The sequence below is a fragment of the Gambusia affinis genome, linkage group LG13 (genome assembly GCF_019740435.1).
Source record: "Gambusia affinis linkage group LG13, SWU_Gaff_1.0, whole genome shotgun sequence".
NCBI lineage: Eukaryota > Metazoa > Chordata > Actinopteri > Cyprinodontiformes > Poeciliidae > Gambusia > Gambusia affinis.
This window is the reverse complement of record NC_057880.1, coordinates 21,478,303-21,497,924: the sequence shown is the minus strand read 5'-3', so window position 1 is coordinate 21,497,924 and position 19,622 is coordinate 21,478,303. Positions and strand designations below refer to the sequence as shown.

General features: G+C 37.0%; 1 protein-coding gene across 4 annotated transcripts in view; it reads right to left on the bottom strand.

The window, feature by feature from the left end:
- Window positions 1–19,622, bottom strand: part of LOC122842707 (arginyl-tRNA--protein transferase 1) — a 57,266-nt gene that overhangs the window by 28,288 nt on the left and 9,356 nt on the right. For 2 of the 4 annotated variants that reach the window (XR_006372608.1, XM_044136829.1), the window contains exons 6-8: window positions 16,391–16,587; window positions 12,401–12,529; window positions 4,569–4,601 (exon numbers count right to left, since the gene is read on the bottom strand). Coding sequence is in view for 3 of the 4 variants with exons in the window: in XM_044136829.1 (XP_043992764.1) it covers window positions 4,569–4,601; window positions 12,401–12,529; window positions 16,391–16,587 (359 nt within the window). In the remaining variant the exon portion in view is untranslated. Of the gene's footprint in view, window positions 1–4,568; window positions 4,602–10,398; window positions 10,528–12,400; window positions 12,530–16,390; window positions 16,588–19,622 lie in introns of all 4 variants that reach the window. The other 2 variants (XM_044136830.1, XM_044136828.1) reach the window with 2 other exon arrangements.

Here is a 19,622-nt window from a genome sequence, read left to right as displayed (position 1 = left end):
CTGTTATGGCATGCTGCCAAGCTTTCTACTATATATCTGCGTCCTCTCATTCCATGTGGCACCGAAGAATGTGGGTGTAGGTGTGCACCCATGAGCTCGAGTCTATCCTATTAACAAAATGCTTACGTTTTTCACAGACACACTGTTTCTCATAAGAATCTGCATGCTGGGTTTTTCAATCAAACTACTTTTGCGCTTTTATCCCTACAGCTTAAGACCAGAGGCTTGGGGTTAGGGTTAAAAGTCATGTTAAGTTGGAGTATTTATGTAGGCGTGTGTGCGTGCGTGTGTGTGTGTGTGTGTGCACGTCTTTCTTCAGTGCACTAGTAACAGGATCCTGCTCCTGAGCCAACATTCATCTGGACGCAGTTAAGCGGCAGACACTGCCAGTTATCACAACACAGAGAGAGCTGGCTGAGTAATCCGGGGATCCGCTGGGGCTGCATTCTGACCAAATTAAACCTGACTAAACAGAAATAAGGCACATAGGCTGAAATACACACTCCTAACAGAGCTGATGGTTTTTCTTAGATGTAGTCGGTCACTCAAAATCAGACACAGGTCTGATCACCTTTATTACAGAATTCACACCAGAGTTAGACACAACTATCTGTTTATGGAGCAGCTTGGTATTTCCAGCCAACAGTTACTCCAAAAACACTGGAGTCTTTGTCAGAGGCTCCACTCGGTCATTTACAAGCTCTAAGTAATGGAAAATAACACAAAATGGTTTGTTTTACCTCACCTGGAGTACCCACCCCATCATTGTGAACAATGATGTGTCTGAGCATGAATGTTATAAAGAATCATGCACCGTCCACTTCAGATCTCGTCTGACTGACCTACGTGCCTCCTCAGACGACAGCTTAATGGTCATGTCCTTGCCACTGTGACAACAATCTCAACATTCCCTTGAACACTTCAAACCACCTGCCAGCTTTCCCAGTAGCCCCAAATCGCTCACATATGGCCGAAACACAAGAACATGTGGGCAGCATGCAGAACAGAGCAAAGAGGTGGGTGAACACCATGATGGTTTCAACCTTTTGATTGTTTATGAAGTAACGTTTAGTGAACAAAACTAATTGAAAAAACTTTGATAGTGATAGTATTTAATTCAGCTCTGTGCAGTTACAGTGCTTAGTTTCGTCTTCATCTTTATCTACAAGCAGCCTGGCCAGCGCCTTCCTATGCAATTTCACTCGATTCTCATCTCCCGTCAGTGCTTTGTTTGAGCTCTCTCCTATTTCACTGAATTCCTTCAGTGGAATTAGCAAACAGAAGAATGAGTTGTGAACAATGATGTTGATTTTCTGCAGTGTTTTAGAATTGTGGTCTGTCTGTAGTTTTAGGAATGTCTTGTGTGTCTCTGTGCTGTTGTAGCCACGTTTATATTTTTAGAACAGCCTGCTGTATGGTAAACAATGGCTTTGTTGGCAGCTAGAACACTTTAGATCATGCAAGGTTTAGAAACCACAGGTAAAGTTTAAAACTTAAAACTTAAAGAGGTCTTTATGCCTAAAAAACAGTGAAATGAATGCTTTTAAAGTTTGCAATTTTTAACTAAACACAAAAGATTGTATCTTTAAATTTAATGGAGTCAAAGCATACAACTTTAACATAAACCAATAAACAGAAAACTTTATTTTTAGATATTTGAATTTTTATGTTACAGAAAGTGGGGTCATAATTTACAAATGTTTCCATATTTAATTTTCTTTTTCATACAGGGTGGCTGTATGCTTTTCAAAGATCTTGTGGAGCTAATTTCTTACTTTAAGTACAGTAAATACTTTTATTTCTCACTGGGGTTTTAGGCCAGGCCCCACAAAAGTTCCACAAAAACACAGAACAAACCACTGAGAATGTGATGAATCATCTACCAACCATAGTGCTCAGACCAACAAATTAAGAAAAAGTTTAAGATAGGGAGCACATAATGCAGGAGTTTGAGTTCAGTGCAGCTTATAAAATTTAAGCCACCTCCAGCTTCGCAAAACTCAGCATGACTACTCCTCATTATATTTGAGAGTTGCCACTGTTCCTCTCGTGGCACTAATGTAAATGTGCTGCAAAAAGAAAGGAAGGAAAGATCCAGGTGCGTTTAAATACCTGGATTTTACCATGAATCCTTTACAATTCAGAATAAATGAAATAGCAACAAATAAACACACGTCAAACAGTTGCAGCTGGATTTGTAGCTGTGCAGTTTTTGCAAACACTTTAAGAGATGCAGGTTTACATGCGAGCTGAACCACACGGTTTGGAGGTCCATGTGGCGAGCGTCTGTGTGTATGTGTGTGTGCTCTAATAGCTCTCAGATTAGAGACAGATGGAGAACAACACGCAGAGCAGTGCAGATTTTTATGCATGATAATTCAACACTTGGAGAGAAACAGGAGGAGACGGAGAAGGAGATCGTCAAAAGTAATAAAACCAAGTTGTGCAAGAGGAGGCAAAATGAAAAGGAGATGGCCGTTTGGAGGGGAGGAGACAGTCCAGGCAGAAAAATGTGTTAGGCAGCGTGCCATTGCGTGAACACGTATATGTATGTGTGCTGAACTGTGTAATTCAGAGTGCCTGGTCGCCAGCTTTGACGAGGTGATAAAAGCTTGTTTCCTATAAACACTAATGATGTTCATTAGTGAAGACCTGAGGGGCCACACGGGACAAAACGGAGTGACTGTGTTTGTGTCCGTCTGTTTGAATGTGCTTCTGGACGTCAAACCCATTAAAGTGGCTCCAATAAGTACCCGTCTTGGGCTCTAATTGTTGCTGTAATTGTCCTGACCCAACAGGGCCACTGGTGTTTCTCAATGACAGAGCTTACTGGGTCTGTGGTGTGTTCATATCCCGCAGTGAAAACACAGAAGCTTAAAACTAAGTGCCTTTTAGTAATTTTCCTTCATTTTAAATAATCTAAATAGCTACCTTTTAAAATGAGTAAGACTTTAATCATACAGTGACCTTAGAAGCAGACATGGGATCTATTTGGTGCGTAAAGATTGAGCTTTTTGGTCACAATTCCAAGTATATTTGAAAGAATTGAAGTAAGACTTTCAAATGTAGAAACATTACACACTGTCAAACGTAGTTCTTCCCTGTGTCTGTAAACAAGTGATGGGAGGTTGTGTTTCACTGCCAATGGTTACGATTAACTGCATAAAGAAAACAGAATAATGACAGAGGGACAACCTCCAAATTCTTCAACATCCCGTTACACCAGAAGTTACATGGTTGAAACTTGGACACAATTGAGAGCTCCAGTAGGACATTTATCTCAAACACACAAAAACTTGTTTAAGAAAGGATAGAGCATGAAGACATCAAGTTTTTAGAGCAACCTTTACACAGCCCTCAAACCTGTTGAAAATGTATAGGCCATGATCAAAATACTGGCTGAGAAAACCTAACAATTTCAATAAACTTGATCATAATTCATCATAAACTCAAAGTTTTAGACTCAGTTAAAATTTTTAAAAGTAATTAAAGTTGTCTGTGGTATATTAATTACACAGACACAGGGAGAAGAACAATTAAAATGTGTCTTCAAAAGCCCTAAATTAATATTATATTCTTGCCAACAACAGTGAACTGCTAGTATTTTCAACTATAACATATTTGGCTAAAATCTTCATATACTTGAGACCACCACATGGGAATGCTAATAATGGCCTATTTCAATAGTTCAAACAACAAATATACCATAAAATGCACCAGTTTAGACAATGGAAAATGTCTTAGCACTACAGCAAAAGCTAACATCCATGGACTTCCTTATCTGCAATCTTGGGGATACCAACAATCAGCAGAAACACATAAAATGAATGGCTTGGGTGCTTTACAAACACAAGCCACACGCGTGTGAAGTGCAATTGCATTTTGGAAAGATATTTCAACTCCTCAAGCTCCATTTTCTTTCAAATACTTTAAATATGCTCTATGAAAAAAATCTGCAAATAGTCTAACTTCAGAAAGTAAATTGGAGCTATGTTTCAGAGAAAAATCTAGGAATACTGAACTGTGAACAGGTCAACTGTATGACTGCATGTAAAATTCTCACTGGCAATGTAAGGCTTGAAACTGATGGCCATAAAAATCTATGCATTTCTTCACAATGTATGTCTCACAATACAACGTAATGGTAGTGGTATGTTCTTTTCTGTAAAAGAGCAGAATCTGCTCTGAGGTCCTCAAGTTGAGTGCAATAGTACTTGTGCAATCTGGAGACCACATTTCTCAGTTTTCTTTTCCCCCCTCTACTAAGGTGAGACTAAAGTAACCCCCTAAATATGCAAAAGAATCCCCTTCTTGAATATCTTAACCCCACTCAATCCAGCTGAAGGCTCATCGGGGGAGAGCGAGCAAAGGGAACATATGTGGTAGACCAGGAAAACCAGTGAACAGTTGTTTTCATTAGAATATTTCTGGTTTTTTAATTGAGATTTGCAAGACCATGAAAAGCCTTTAATCTTGGAGCAAATCTTTCCAGATAATATATATTGGCAAACACAAACATTTTGAAAAAGGTTTTGTTTAACTGTCAACAAGTTAAAGAAAATACATACCTCTAGTGGTGAATCGCAAAGAAATCTCCGGAACTGTGGAGGGAACGGAGAGAGAAGATAGAAACTGTTAGTTTTCTGGGTCACCAACTCTTTTCAATAGGCACAAATGAAAACCATACACATCTCCTTTGCCATCTTATATTGTTTATCCGTTTCCATTTTCTCCTGGCTTAGCCGTCACAGAACCTTCCATTCTGTACAGGCATAAAAGAAGCCTTTATTTACACAAATGAAAACATTTACCCTTTCAGCCAAGGCTTGCAGTCTAGGAGAGGACACAATGACAGCTAAAATAAGCAGCGCTGCCAATGTCAGAAATCCATCTCTCAACATGCGTTAAAACACACAGCAGATATCAATTACAGTGGGGGTCTCTGTGTTTGGAAATAAGCATCTTTGGTCTATTATCTGTAATATTTCCTGTGCTTCTTTTTAGCTGAGGAATTGAGAGTGGTGTGTTCACAGTAGTGTCACAGGAAAACAAACTCTGCCCCCTTCAAGATTATCCGTTCCAAAACTAGAAACATAGCAGTGATGGACAGTTTTCACTTTTATACTGTCGCACTACGTTTCACAAACACATACGTGACTCTTATTTGTTTATTTTCATAATCTAAAGTTTGAGTGTGTTGAGCAGGTCTCATAAAAATATAAAACACATGGACACAAAGGGTTTAAAAACTTAAGAGTTCAAAAACAGGAGGCATAATTTATGCTGGGTTTCATATTGTCCAAAGTTGTTTCACACACTAAGAGGTTACATAATGACTAAGTTTATTTACTGCCAAAACTCCCAACTCTTCCAAAAGAGAGAGTGTTCCTCCATTTGTTGGCCACAGCTGTCGTGAGCACCAATATCATTAAATAAAATTTATTACTTACTGCTATTGTCACAGTTTTCCATCATTTCACATTGGTCCATACATGAAGGAATGAAGCACATTTTGCACAAATTCAAGTATTGCTAGTTCACATGCATGCAGTACCGGTAATTCGAAAAATTTAGTGTGTAACTTTGTCAAGACTAAGTGTCCTTTTGTGCAACTGCTAGCTCGTTTCTTTATCCACAACTAATAGCCCTCAATTATCTTGGGCTGCAACTTCAATATTCTATACATGAGTGAACCCAAGAGGTCAAACAGTCAATAGCTAAACTAACCACTAAACAGGTTTAAGTCTCCTGTTGTGCCAGATACCGCAAGAATACTGTTTGTCAACGTTTTTTATAGCTGGAATATTTCCAAAAGTACAACAATACACTTTGACTATTCTAAACTCTACAGGCACAAATTACAAATCGCAACAAACTAAATAAAGTTTTAAAAGCCATTTAAAGTGTGAGAAGCAAAGGAGAAACTAAAAATGCTACACAGTGACATTACACACAACTTCAATGTGTACCACATTAAAAAGACATGGAAAAATGAAAGAGACTGGTAAAATACAACACAAATATGATTATAATCTGAATTTTCTGCACATTAATTTACCAAATATGTCATCCATGAAAAGTAATTGGCATATTTGTCACGTTAATAAACAATGGAATTAACTGGTGCTTTGATAATGTGCATACAAGTCTAATAAAAATTAAAAAAAATGCTCCAAACAACTACTTTTTGAAATGTGGAACCAATTCTATTGAGTTAGCTTTGCTGATGTGCAGAAGAGCTCATCAAGATGCAAGTAAAGTGTAATTTTCCACTCCTCGCTCTGCCAGTCAAATTACTAACTGTAAAACGTCCAATGTGCAGTATAGCTGAAAGGCACAAATAAAACATTTGTTAAAACTGGGGGGGAAAAAGGCTGGTTTACCAACAGAAAAACAGCTGCAGTTATTAGATGACATCATTTATTGGGGCCATGCAAAATCACTGGCTGCTGTATGTGTGTGAGTGAGACAGAAATACCAAAAAAGAATTTGCGGTTGAATACTGTACCATTTAGTAAGCCACAACCTAAATGTTAACTATGCATTTAAAACTTTTAATGCATCCAAATGGATACGTGGGATTTGCCTCGGCTCTGAACATCTTTTCTCAGTCTCTCCTCCTCCTTATACCACTTGCAAGGTTAACCCAGATATGTAAATCCACACTGTCACAGCCACTGCAAGTTATGACGTTTATGCAAAGGCAAAGTCAACTGGCATTGAGGAAGAAAAGAAGGAATTTCTGCATAACTTCTGTAGCACCAACTATTTTTCTCTGATCAGATACAGAGTCATTCCATGAAGCTGCAGATGGAACATCCTCATATGAATCCACACATGGAGTCCATCTCTTCCTCTTCAACTCTCCCTTTCTTACAGTAAACACCCATCTGTGCACAATTAAAGCTTGCAAGCAGCCATTGCAAGTACACACGGTTGTGTTCTTACACACATACAGCACATTTAAACAAACACATCTGCTTCAGTCTAATTGCTACTTCAACCTCTCTCATCAGTGTGATCTTTGTACAGTCAAACTGCTGCACTTATAAGTGACAATATGCCTGTACCAGTTATGTACAGGCATAAGTAGAACAACTAGTTATGCCAGTACAATCTTTAAATATTTTGTTCACTTTGGTTACAGCTTTGCTTAACGTATACACAAATAAGTTACAGAGACTTGTAATATCATGCAAAGCTCAGAAAGTGGTAAAAACAAACCAGTGTAGTTACAGAGGAAACTTGTTTGCTGAGTTCTGCTGGATGTCCTTATTGTGCACCAAGATGTTGAAAATAGTTATTTTTTCCATTTGTTGTCTTACTAATTTTTCCAAATCCTCCCCAGACATTATTTCAGGAGTTTTTGTTTACATCAAATGCAGATGTAGCAGGTTTTGTTTTTCTGACAATGATTCCCACATGTGCAGGTACTGAGAGTCAAGGCTCAGTGAAACAGTTAAGACCATTAAGCAACTTACTGTTTGACTTAATGTGTGCATGCATGCCTATCTAAATAATTGCTGGTATGTGCTTCAATTCTGTCAGGAAACTAAAATTAGATAAAGAGGAAATTTTTGGGGTTATTTTCCAATCATGCTTCACTAGGAAATGCATACATCCTTATACAAACACAGCACTTCCCCCTGTTACGCTCTTATAGACTGAAAATCCAAATCTATGGCAGTTATTTGATTTATTTATCCACTTTACTTGTGAATAAAAGCAAACAAAAAAAGAACTGTGAAGCAATTAATAACAGAGCTCAAACAGAAAAACAGCAGGTTTGCATGTTAAGCCAGCATTTTATTCTTACAATCTGTTTTGTTTTAGTTCGTCTTATTTGTTACATTCCAGTTTTACAGCAGGAAGACTTGCAAACACGAATCTGAAGCTCTGACTTTACCATTTCTGCAGTGACCTTAGGAAAGCAGCATCAGATTTGTATTAACATGCAAAACAACCCCACAGAACAACAAAAAACATGCACAGAAGCATTTGTTGCTTTTATTTACTTAAAACTTATTTCATAATCAAAAACATAGACTTATAAAAATATTCTAACATCTGAGATTTATAAAAATGACTTTGATATAGTTATACTTTCCTCACCTCCACAGAGTAACTAGAAGTCCACACATCATTTAATTGATTTATTCAATATTTTCACTAATACTAGCTTATATTATTGACATATTTGAATGCAAACACTTCAAAACAATTATGCCAAATTTGAGTGAGTAACTTTAAATGTTTGCAAAGCAACCTGTTACTCATACTGCCTTTAAAAAACGTTTTTCAAAGACTTAAAATGAGAGATTACTGAAACAAAATACTGGGAATATTCAAGAACTGAAAAATGCTAAGCAAAGCACCACCACAAAACTCCGTCCTTGGTTTACAAAAGGTAAACCAAGGAAGTAGACGTTTCAAGCGTCTACTTCTATTCTTCTTTCTGTCACAGTGTTCTTTGCGTAAGACATCGTATTTATAATTAACATATGCAAGTAAACCTCAGTTATACGACTTATCTGCCCTACTCCTTTTTCTTGTTGTCTGTTAGGGAGGCTGAAAATACAACCTCCCTAACAGGGCCAGTCTCTGTCATAAATTTACTTCACTAACCTAGTTCGGATCTGGTTCCTGCAGATGAGGGAACTGGGTAAAAGAACTAATCTACAAAACTACCCTGATTCTTGGAAAAATATTCCTGCAGTGCAAGCACACCTTAAACCTATAAATGTCCCATTGAAAGTGGGTTAATATTACGTAAACAGAATGAATGAATAGTCCCCTATAAAAGCTACACCTGAGACATATAAATGAGTAGGTTTTCTTTAAAGCAAAATTAACCCAACCATAATTCACCCCATACTTTTATAAACCTCTGTATTCAGAACATATCCAGCATGGAAAACCAATTTAAAAAAAAAAAATCTGTGCAAAAAACCTCCAGGGAGCAGAGTCACTGATGCAGTTCCACACCTTTATGTTACATATATATCGAGCTGCAGCTATTCACACATAGTACCTTTAAATAGAGTTAGTGCTTTGGCACTAGATGGGAATCTGACACGGTCTGCCCAATCTGACAGCCTTCATTATTTATTAATTATCCTACTTTTACAAGCTGTAGAATTTTGTATATTTACCTCAGCCTGTTGGCAGAAGGGTGGAGAAGGTTGTTTTTCCACCCTAGAGGGATAAAAGGCCCACTTAAGGTTGGATGGAATTTCTGCATCTTGGACACTCTTTCAGAATAATTTTACACAGAAATAAATTATATTGTAACTTACACATCAAATAAGTTACAATATGGTTTTCTGTGTCTTAATTATGTCTAAGCTTTAGTAATGTGTTGACTGAAGCTTGAACTGTTTATTTAGTGTCAGCCACATTTATTGTCTCTGATAAATATTTGCAGAGGTCTCAACAGAAATTTAGATTTTACTTAGCATCATATCACACTAAAAAAAATTTGAAACGTGCAACTGTTGATTTGAGTACATTTTTGCTGTGGGGGACAATGTCAAATGTTAGGAAATTATTATTTTTAACAACATTATATGTTACAATTATTAGTTCAACTGAAAACCCCTTCAAATTAAATGAAACTGAAACATTTTTCTAATTTAAATTTAGAAGTTGTTAGGAACTCATATCAGCATAAACTATTAATACATAATCAACATCTTATAAAGAGAGTAGGATGGTAAAGACAGTAAAAAAAAATTCATATAAAAAAACCTATGCTGTTCATAGCAACCATTAGACTATATTTACACGCCAACTGGTTGTTCAGGAGTAATGCTGAAAAAGCCATTATTCTCCTACCATCACAAACTTAAACATGTGGAAATTGATAAACCTTACCAAGACAAAAACTGAAGAAAAAAAAACATCCCAAGAAGGTCATGCATACAAAGGCAGCAAAGGATGATGATGTGGAACTCTACCATACCTCATGCCAAATCAACCTAAAAGTTATTCACCAGACACAAAACCAACCTGCTTCCATGCCCATCTCAGAACTAACTTCTATACCAAACCTATGGATTTTTTAAAAACCATTTTAATAATAAGTTGGCTGACGTAAAAAGTATGTTTCAAGATTGAGAGATTAATAAATTAATTGGTTTGTAAACATTTTTATGGTGTGATATCTGCAAGAAAGTGCTGAAGGTAAAGTCTCTAACCTTCTTATTACCATCTTGTCAGCACAGACTGAACTTTTCATGGTTAATATAACTCTGTATATAGTTGGACCTAATTAAAGTGCCTGTTTATAACAACAATCTACAGTGAAATACAAGTGAAAATAAAAATAAGGTAGCAGGATACTGTTAGAAGCATCCACAGAAACCTCCAATTAGGTGAGGGATATTAATCATGCAGTACCTCACTCTCTCTACATTCACTTGGGTCATCACCATGAATGGCCATCTGGTAGCGGGCGTACAGCGCCGCCGATTGTTGATAGGACGCAGAGAACTGGGAGTCCTCAAAGTTCACCGGCACTAGCCTCACCTTCAAGCACAAGGCGTGGAGGAGACAAGGCGGAGGGGGATTGGGGTTTATGAGGTCGACAATAAATTTGAAGACGAACAGTTAGGAAAGACGTTACAAAACAAACAAACAAGGATGAAGGGATGCACAGTTAGCAAACAAGCGCTTTGGTATATTTAAATATGCAACAATCTCTTGGTGATTGAGCAAGATGGTTATGCAGTTAGACTTATTTTAGTTAGCAAGTTTCACACAAGCCAAACTTCTACAGAAGCTTGAAATCAAGTTCTAAGAGACTGATGAGAAACTTGAGGATGAGGCTAGTGCACTACTCAGTTTTTCACTCAAATCGCTCGAAGAAACCTGTGACGCAATATGGTGTCGGTGGTCCAGGACAGCAGAAATATTTGGAGAGATTACCGCAGACAGACTGAAACATTCTCTTCTTTAATACCAGAGACCCCATAATGTCCATCAAAAACCATCAGGGTAAGTGTAGATGCACTCAGAAAGAAAGTAAAACCTGATTGTAGTTTGGATACAAAGGACTATTGAATAAAGGCACAAAGTTTAAGAGTTTTTAAGTTACTACCCTCATACAGAAACAAATTTAGACAAACACCACTCTCAACAATAATTGTTTTTTTTTTGTTAAAAATATTATTTAATTTATTGAGTAAAAAAATATATCCAAACCAACTTGGCTGTATGTGAACAAGTAACTTCCCCACCAAACATTAGCTGCTTTGTGCCACCCCCTGGTTTGTAATAACTGGCTATTTGTTTTTATATGGTTGTAGAGGAATTTTGGCCAATTCACATTTACAGCTTTTAAATTCAGTCCCTGTCAAGGCTGGATTAACAGGGGCCACATCTCTATCAGATTTCAGTCAAAACTTTAACTAGGTCACTCCAAATCTTTTCAATCTTTGGTCGAGCTGGTGCACTTTGGATCACTGTCATCTTGCATAACCTAAAACCAATTCATGGATTCATCAATTACTACAAATCATCCAGGTCCTGAAGAGCCTGAAGGACCTACACTTTGGAATTGTCCAATGGATGCTATTTTTGGTCTCTTTACTGTTGTTGAATCATGAATGCTGATCTTAATGGAGGCAAGTGAAGCCTGAAGAGCTTTAGATGTTGTTCAGAGTTTATATATGACCTGCATGAGGCATTGACATGTTGGAGTAATTTTGAGAAGTCCTGATATACACATTGTTTAATGTTCCATTGTTTTCTGGGGTCTCGTCTTCTTAATTGCTTTATAATCCTTTCCACATATCAAATAATGTCTCATCAGTTCTTAAATTTCCTTAAACTTTATGTTGTTTATTTATTTCTTGATTCTTTTCGTTTTATTTTTATTTAAACTTTATTTAACCAGGAAAGTCCCTTTGAGGTTAAAAACCTCTTTTTCCAAAAGAGTCCTGGGAAATCTGCGGGGCAGGTAGTGTGGTAAATGAATTTGAGCTCAGCTTTTGTGGGTAACTGAATTTGTGAATTAAGAATGCGATTTATTATACTTTTACATAGGGCAAGGTTGGCTTGGATAGCTTTTTTTTGTTTTCCCTATTGGCAAAATCCACACTTAAAAACAGTTTTTTGTATTCAGGTTATTTTTCCCCTAAAAATAGTTTTTCCTCTCACAAAAAAAATTCAGTTAGAATTTCTAGAAAAGGCTGTTTTTTTAATTTTGCTGATTTCACCTTTTCAAATTTAAATCAAACATTTATATTTTGCTAATTTGACAGGTCGGAACTTCTAATCTGTTAATACCAAAAGAGAAATCTAGAGAGGAGATTCAAATGTATTGCTGAAACTGTCAAGCCCTCTCTGTCCCTCCATCTCTGGGTAGATGAGGGTTGACCTATGCCCACTACCCGCTGACCTGGCTCTCGGAGGGTTTGTCAGGAGGATCCTTGTGAATGGCCATCTGGTAGAGTTTGTACACCTGGTAGGAGGCGTCGAGAGAGGCTTTGAACTGCGGGCTAGGGGGATTGGAGCGCACTAGCCTCACCTTCAAAAAGAATATCAGCAGACAAGGGTTAACTTCCACACAGAAAAATAAAGAGTGATGAAAAAAACATAAGAGGTTATTAAAAGGCAACAAAGGAAAATCAGAATAAAAAAAGCAGGGAAAGTTTGAACAAACAGTTACAGGTAGCAGCCATAGCACATCTTTAATAGTGAATTCAACAGTTGTAATGTCGAATTAAAGCATTTCACATTCAAAATAGAAAATTGCAATGTAGTCATTTTTTTACAGTCATTGTAAAATAAAGCAACCCCCTCTTTAAATTCTAGAGCATTACATATTTTCTATGCTGTAACATGAAGGGTTTTTGCTATGCATTTCTGACAAAGTCAGATTTTTATGCCAGCACATATATTAAGGGCATGTTTAATGCCCTTAATGTTAACAGTGTGTTAACTCTTTGTTTTACAACAACTCATTGATTAATCAGCTTTTGATGTAGTTCTATACATTTCCTCATTTTTAAGTTGTTTTGGTTAAAACCAACTGCCAAATGCATAAGTATCAACATTTCCATTTAACTGTGGGCAGATAGAACTTAAGAGAATATCTGCAATGTTTACATGGCATTAAACACCAATACAGTCTCTCTATTTAGATTGTCAGGACAAACTCAGCTACATGATCAACCCAATGAATATAGTTTGCCAAATTGTATTACATACCATGTACAATAGGTAGTAAGACAGTGAGGAAGTTGCACACCCATCAGTCACAGGTAGCGCAGTGAACCCCCAGTGTTCCCAAAACCCCCCCTAAAAATGCTAATAAGTGAGTATTTTAAAGTTCAAACACCAAATATGCCTAATATGCTTTAATAATGCAGTGGAAACCATTTAGCAGGTGAGCCTATCATTTACAATCTTCCTTATCTCTGCTCTTTGGGGCCAATCAATGCCAAGGAAAACGCCAACCATTAGCGTGTCAAGTAGACACGCTAATGCACCTAGGTATTTCAGCTTCCAAGCTGCATTTTTTTTCCCGGCAATATTTACATTTTTTACTACAGAAAAACCCCAAAATATTCAACCACAAATAGGCGGGAGTCCACTGTGCCCCAATAACAGGCTTCATAGCAGTTCCTTTTAGAGAGGAACTCGGATACTGACACATTACCTGGACTGGTATCAGATATCATCAATTATTTTTGAGCCTGTTCATTTTTTATGTTAAACACTCTAGAACTGATAAAGAGGGAGGGCTTTCTTTTCAACTGGACTGTACATGACAGAAAATTATAAACAGAAAAAATGCATGAGCTCAACTCAGTGACTTCACCATGTTTTTCAGTTTTTAACTGAAATCAAAATATGTTTGTATGAAACTGATGACGCTGCTTACTAATAAGTTGACAAACATCAATTGAATTTATGCTGTATCTAGTGTTATATTTCTAAATTAAAAACTAAAATGATTAAGGAAAGGCAGTTACTTTAACAATAACAATGAATTATCTGATCACGTTTCGCTGTGAATTTAAACTATGGTAAATAAATATGTGAAAAGCTACTTATACAACCTCTTTCAAAATAGGAGTTTACAGTGTCCTAAAGAAAATAACAGCCAACATCAAAATAACTACCATGAGTCAAATAAAAAAATGTAAAAGGTGCATTTTACAATGTTTTTATGTTAAAGAGGTTACAATTGAGGCTATTAATGTTATGATGCCAAAATATATCAGCTCAACCCAATATTAGAGACATGGTAGTCTTGTTCCTTTGTTCATAGACCCATAATCATAAATTTAATCCAGTTAATCCAGTAAAACTTTCAAACTAATGTTCTTTAAATAACTGGTTGAGATGAGTAATTTGGTTTAAAAAGAGCATTTTATAGGGAACTCCAAATAATACACCACATTTTTGATTACATTTGTTTCCACAAGAAGCACTTTCAAATCAGAATGCATGATCATTTTTGAAAATCTGGTCCCGGAATAATAGATCCTAAAGTGGAGCACACGTTTGGGTAGGAGTGCTCTGCAACAAAAAGCACAACCTTATAAGTCTCAAACAGATAAAATGCATGAACATAATGTTCCGTTTTAAAGCTTCAATGGAATAAGACCCTAATGTTGGACTTATAACCTCCATAAAAGAAGTTGCCAAACAATGAGTAACAGCCTATGATCTGCTAACATCCACAGCCTACTCTTTGTTTAATCAAAATTATTGGAGAGTTAAGAAATAGACTAAATAGAAAAGAAAAAGAAAATCAGGACAAGATTTTTGGAAAGAGAAGTGTCTGAGTGTTGCTTTCTCAACTTGCAGCTCCCCTTTTTAATTAAGCGCCTCTTCGTTTGGAAGCTTTTGTTGGCCAGAGAGATGCTGCCATATGAATATCTGAGAAGAACGGGATGCAAAACTGAACATGAGGTTTGTTTGGCTTGGATATAATACTGACTCTCTTATGTGAACACTTGCCATCTTCACCTTGTAGCCAAACCAAAACACTGAGTCTACTGGACGTAGGAGCCATATAATTAAGTACATCCTTTGCTCACATAATCCTAAACATTTATTATTATCAGTCAAAATTTACTTTACTGACAAGGAGAGGTTTTATTTTTATTTTACAGTATCATATATGCTACTGTGAAACTGACATTTTGTGTATGTATATGGCTGAATATAACAGGAAAAAAAAACAGCTATAAATGATCAAAGAGGGATTTGTCAAAAGTGATCAAACTGCATAGAGAGTGGGCAGGTCCGAGAATAATGCTGTGGAATGTTCCACACTTTCCTTCAGAAGCTAAAAGATCTCTGATGTTGTTATACTGACCCCTGGTGGTGGTGGAAATTAAAACCGCATCGGCTTTTAAGACCTGAAAACTGAAAGGCTGATTGTAAATCTATATTTGTCCTTCCTGTTGCTGATTACAGATTTCAGTTTGTTATAAACTTAAAATCAACCATATAAATAAAAGCAATGACCTCAACTTTATATTCTTTCACCAAATTTATTTTTCAAACAGTGTCCTCCACATTCATTTTTACTATTAGCTAATGGCCTTAAGTAAAGGCCTTAAGTCAAATTCACATTATTTTACAGTAGAACCATTGCTGCCAAAAACTTGATACATTTTCAGGAGACTTTTTTTTATTTTACTTTTCTTATCACCCTCCTTGAAAAATGAAAGTTTAAATATTAGTACAAAAAACTCTTCAAGGTCAAAATTAGTTGAAAAGCACTAAAATGAGTTACAGATCCAGAAAAATCAGTTCAATTGATTAAAAACGTATTTAATTTAAAGAAAGAAATTGAATATTGCTTCACTACACCTGATTTATACTGCTGTATTGATCATGTAAAAACCTCCATAAAGCCTTTAATTAACCTTCATTTGAGAAACCTAACCTTGCACATTCATTTATTGAAATTAAATGATTAATGCAGGCAAATAGATGAATCCAATGTAGAAGTATTGATTGGGAAAAGGTCTCACTGGCTGCTTCGCTGCAGCATCTGGCTCTAAATCTGCTTCAGACAAAAACTAACGTTATGCTACCAACCTCCTTCGGAAGCCATTACCAGCCATCATTCTACATCAACATGCTTCCTCCTGAAAGTTTATTTCCATGTCTTTGCTTCATGGTTCTGCTAAATACTGTGGTTTCAACGTGATCTAAAGTTTCATCGGTCTCTGTGGTGTGCCTGTCGTTTTGTTGAATTCGATCTAGGAAGATCTGCTTTTTCCACTCAGCTATTGCTTCCACGCAAATAAACACATGGTGAAGTCACTGTGGTCGAGGAAGAGGCTTTAGCCAAAGAATGTCATTTCTTTACGAAAAATAAAGCCAAGTTACAAAAACAGGCTGCTTTAAAAACTCTGCTCACCTCAAGGCGATCAGAGGAGCTGTCCTCTAAAGACTCGCTGATTAACTCCTCCAGTGTTTTGGGTTGGTTAGTATTGGCAGGCTTTTCTGGCGAGACTCCAGCACCATGTTGTCTTTTCTGGTCTTTCTGAAGACGACGCTGCTTTCTTAAATCTTTGGCCTTTTTGCAAGGCGGACGGCTAGGATCTGCTCCCAACCCTGTGCCAGAAGAGGAAGAATGACTGTCAAAACAAAAGTTGAGTATGAGACTAGAACTGAAATTAGTCTGATGAACAGATTCAGATCATTTTTCTGACCAGACGGTTTGAAATAGCTCCCAACAACCGTTATCGGAGTGGAAGTTGGTACTGAAGAAGAAAAAGGATTTGCTTCATACAGATTTCTTGTATTTCTGAATTAATTTCAGTGTCAGGCAAAAATTTTATGGATATCTGCAGAGCAGAGTTTTCAAAAGAGGATTTCTCTTAATGTAATAAACTATCCAGACACTAAGAGCTAATTTCTTCTAGACCCGTAAAATCTAGAAACCACTTAAACAGAACCTAACAACATGAAGCATGCTAAAATATTTCCAAAAGTAACAAATCATCAAGGACAAATGAAAAACAAACTCATTGACATTTATCACTCTAAAAAGTGACACAAAAGCAGTGGATGAGTTTCAGCTTTACCAATTCTGACTGGTAAACACACACACAAAAGAAAAAAAAATATCTAGATTTTCCAGTTATAGCTGACATCAACAGCAGCACTCTTCCATGTTGAAGTTGCTACCAAGTGAAACAGATTCAAAGTTGCCTATTTTCTGTATCAGTGAGGTGTGGCAGCTTCTTAATAGGAAACAGCATGTTGGCTGTTAATTTAGGCTTCCATTATTTGATGAAGTGAGAGTTCAGCAACTGCTCTTTTTAAGCATTTTGAGCTTTCAACCTCTGTTCATGGAACATCTTGAAAATCTTGGATTTGGAAATGTCAGCAATCTTTAGGGAAATCTCAGTGTTAAGACAAGAGTTATAACCTGCAGAGAATACTCAGTGAGGCTGCCGTTTCCAGTAACGATAGCTAAACAAGCTAACTACTGGCAAGGTGCTAAAAAACAATTTAAAATCTCAAGACGGTCAACATTCTCTTTTTAGATAAAATTGTAGAAAAGCACTGCTTTACAGTAACTCTTGTTATAATCTTACAGAGAAAAACTATACCGCATTTGCTGTCATCTTAATTTTCTAAGTTTTTTCCTCTCATTTTTCATTGTTCATTGAAACTGCATTTTGTTTGTTGTTCTATTTAGTTTTATGTTTGAAAACTGGCAAAGAACTCATTTCTTTAGCCATTTTTCTCTTTTACTTCTTACTTTTCTCTAACAGAAAGTAATCTTGGATTTGTGATTCTGTTTCCTTTTTCCTGGCCTGTTCTGTCTAAAGAAGGGATTGCTGCAAGTCAGTGACTAAATGCAATATCCAGAGTTTCCTTAGACAGAAAATATTTCTGATGAAAAAACTAAACTTGACACTTAAACTTAATAACTAAGATTAGATTGACTTTTATAAAGTGACTTGAGATGACATGTGACATGTTGTGGATTGTCACTATATAATTAAACTAAATTGAATGGAATCAATTGATCTGTGCATCTCTGGTTTCAGCCTAAAACTGTGCTGAATGTCCTAACGTCGGGCTTTTTTATAGGTTGTGGACAATGTTGTAGCTTCTGAACTGTTATAAAGCAATAAAGAATGGGCAAATAAAGTCCAGATGGTTACCAGGTAGCTAGTATTTATTAAGAAGCAGAAGTCATCATAAATAAAATTAGCTTCTCCCTTACAGGAAAAAAGCTAATGGAAACAGTTCTGTTTTTCAAGCACACAAACTGTTTTCTTTCTATGTGTTCCTCCATTTTTTTCCCCCACCACTACAACTTCTTGGGCTCCTCCCAAGCCCTGTAGGACTCCGGGCATCCCATGTCAACAGTTTACACCCCCACATCCTGTTTGGAGCAATAAGGAAGTGATAGTCGTATCCTGCTTGCACCACTGCCAGCTGCCAACATCAGCCCACTGACAAGTTTTTCCCTCTGATGATGTCATGAGGAAGAGGCATTTTAGTTCCTACTTTAAAGCAGATGCTGTCCTCTGAAGAGCAAAGGATTGCTTGTTTGGTGGATTGCTGAATCTTGAAGCGCATCATTACGCTGCCTCTTTCTGAGCAGATTGAACCGAAGTTGTCAGTGTACAAATCTTGTTTAGCTACACCCTCATCAATAACAGATACTTTCCTTCTTAATATCACACAGAGACATGTTTACTCCTGAGGATAAAGAATGCAGCTGCAGTGAAGATAAACTCTGACAGATTACTTCCTGTTCAAGACGGACGCTTTCAGTCTTGCAGTTAACACTTCATAAAATCTGGGATACTCATTTTCCACTTTGAAGGAAATTATACAAGATACACTTATTGTAAAGTGCAAAAGCAATTCAAATACAGCTGGTTTTTATGTGAACTTTAAAGATGATCCAGGTCATCCAATGTCAGATTTACTAAAACTCCCAATGGGCTTCAGATGAGGGGTTTCTGCTTAAAACTCAAGTGTGAGTCATTTTCTGTCTACCTAAGAAACTTTTTACAGTAATTAAAACAGGACAATCTTACATTTTTGTATTGGCTTGTTCCTTTGAGACCCCTGTCTGCATTTAAGGCATGGGAAGTTGTGTTTTCTCAACCTGGAACTGAATCCTCCCTAAAGGTATAAAGCCTCTAGTAATAAAAGCTGAGGAAATATATGACCAGGTGTTTTCTGTTGGAGGTAAATGCAGAGGTGGTGGGGTGGGCAGTAAATCCTCCTGTTTCCGCTTTGCTGAAAAGACTTGTTATTCCTGACACTGTAGCTCAGAGAAGACTGGTGCTGACACAGGCATAGTGTAACAACAGCACTGCCACTGCTGCAGTTTCTCACTGAATGTTTATGTCTGCGTAAAACTCAGCCTGTTCAGAACCATCCTGCCCCTGCGATGGGAGATGTTCTCATTAAGTTTTTGGAAATTAAAGTTCTACTTCCTGTATCTGAAGGGAGTTTATTATCTCCCCACTTGAGAATTGTTGATTCATTACAGAAAGCTGGCTATGAGGATATCCTGTGCTGGCCAAGTGAGGAGAGGAATATGAAATACAAGTCCAAGTCACACAATCTCCTAATAATGAAGGGGAGAGCTCAACTGCCTCCAAACTGCTGCA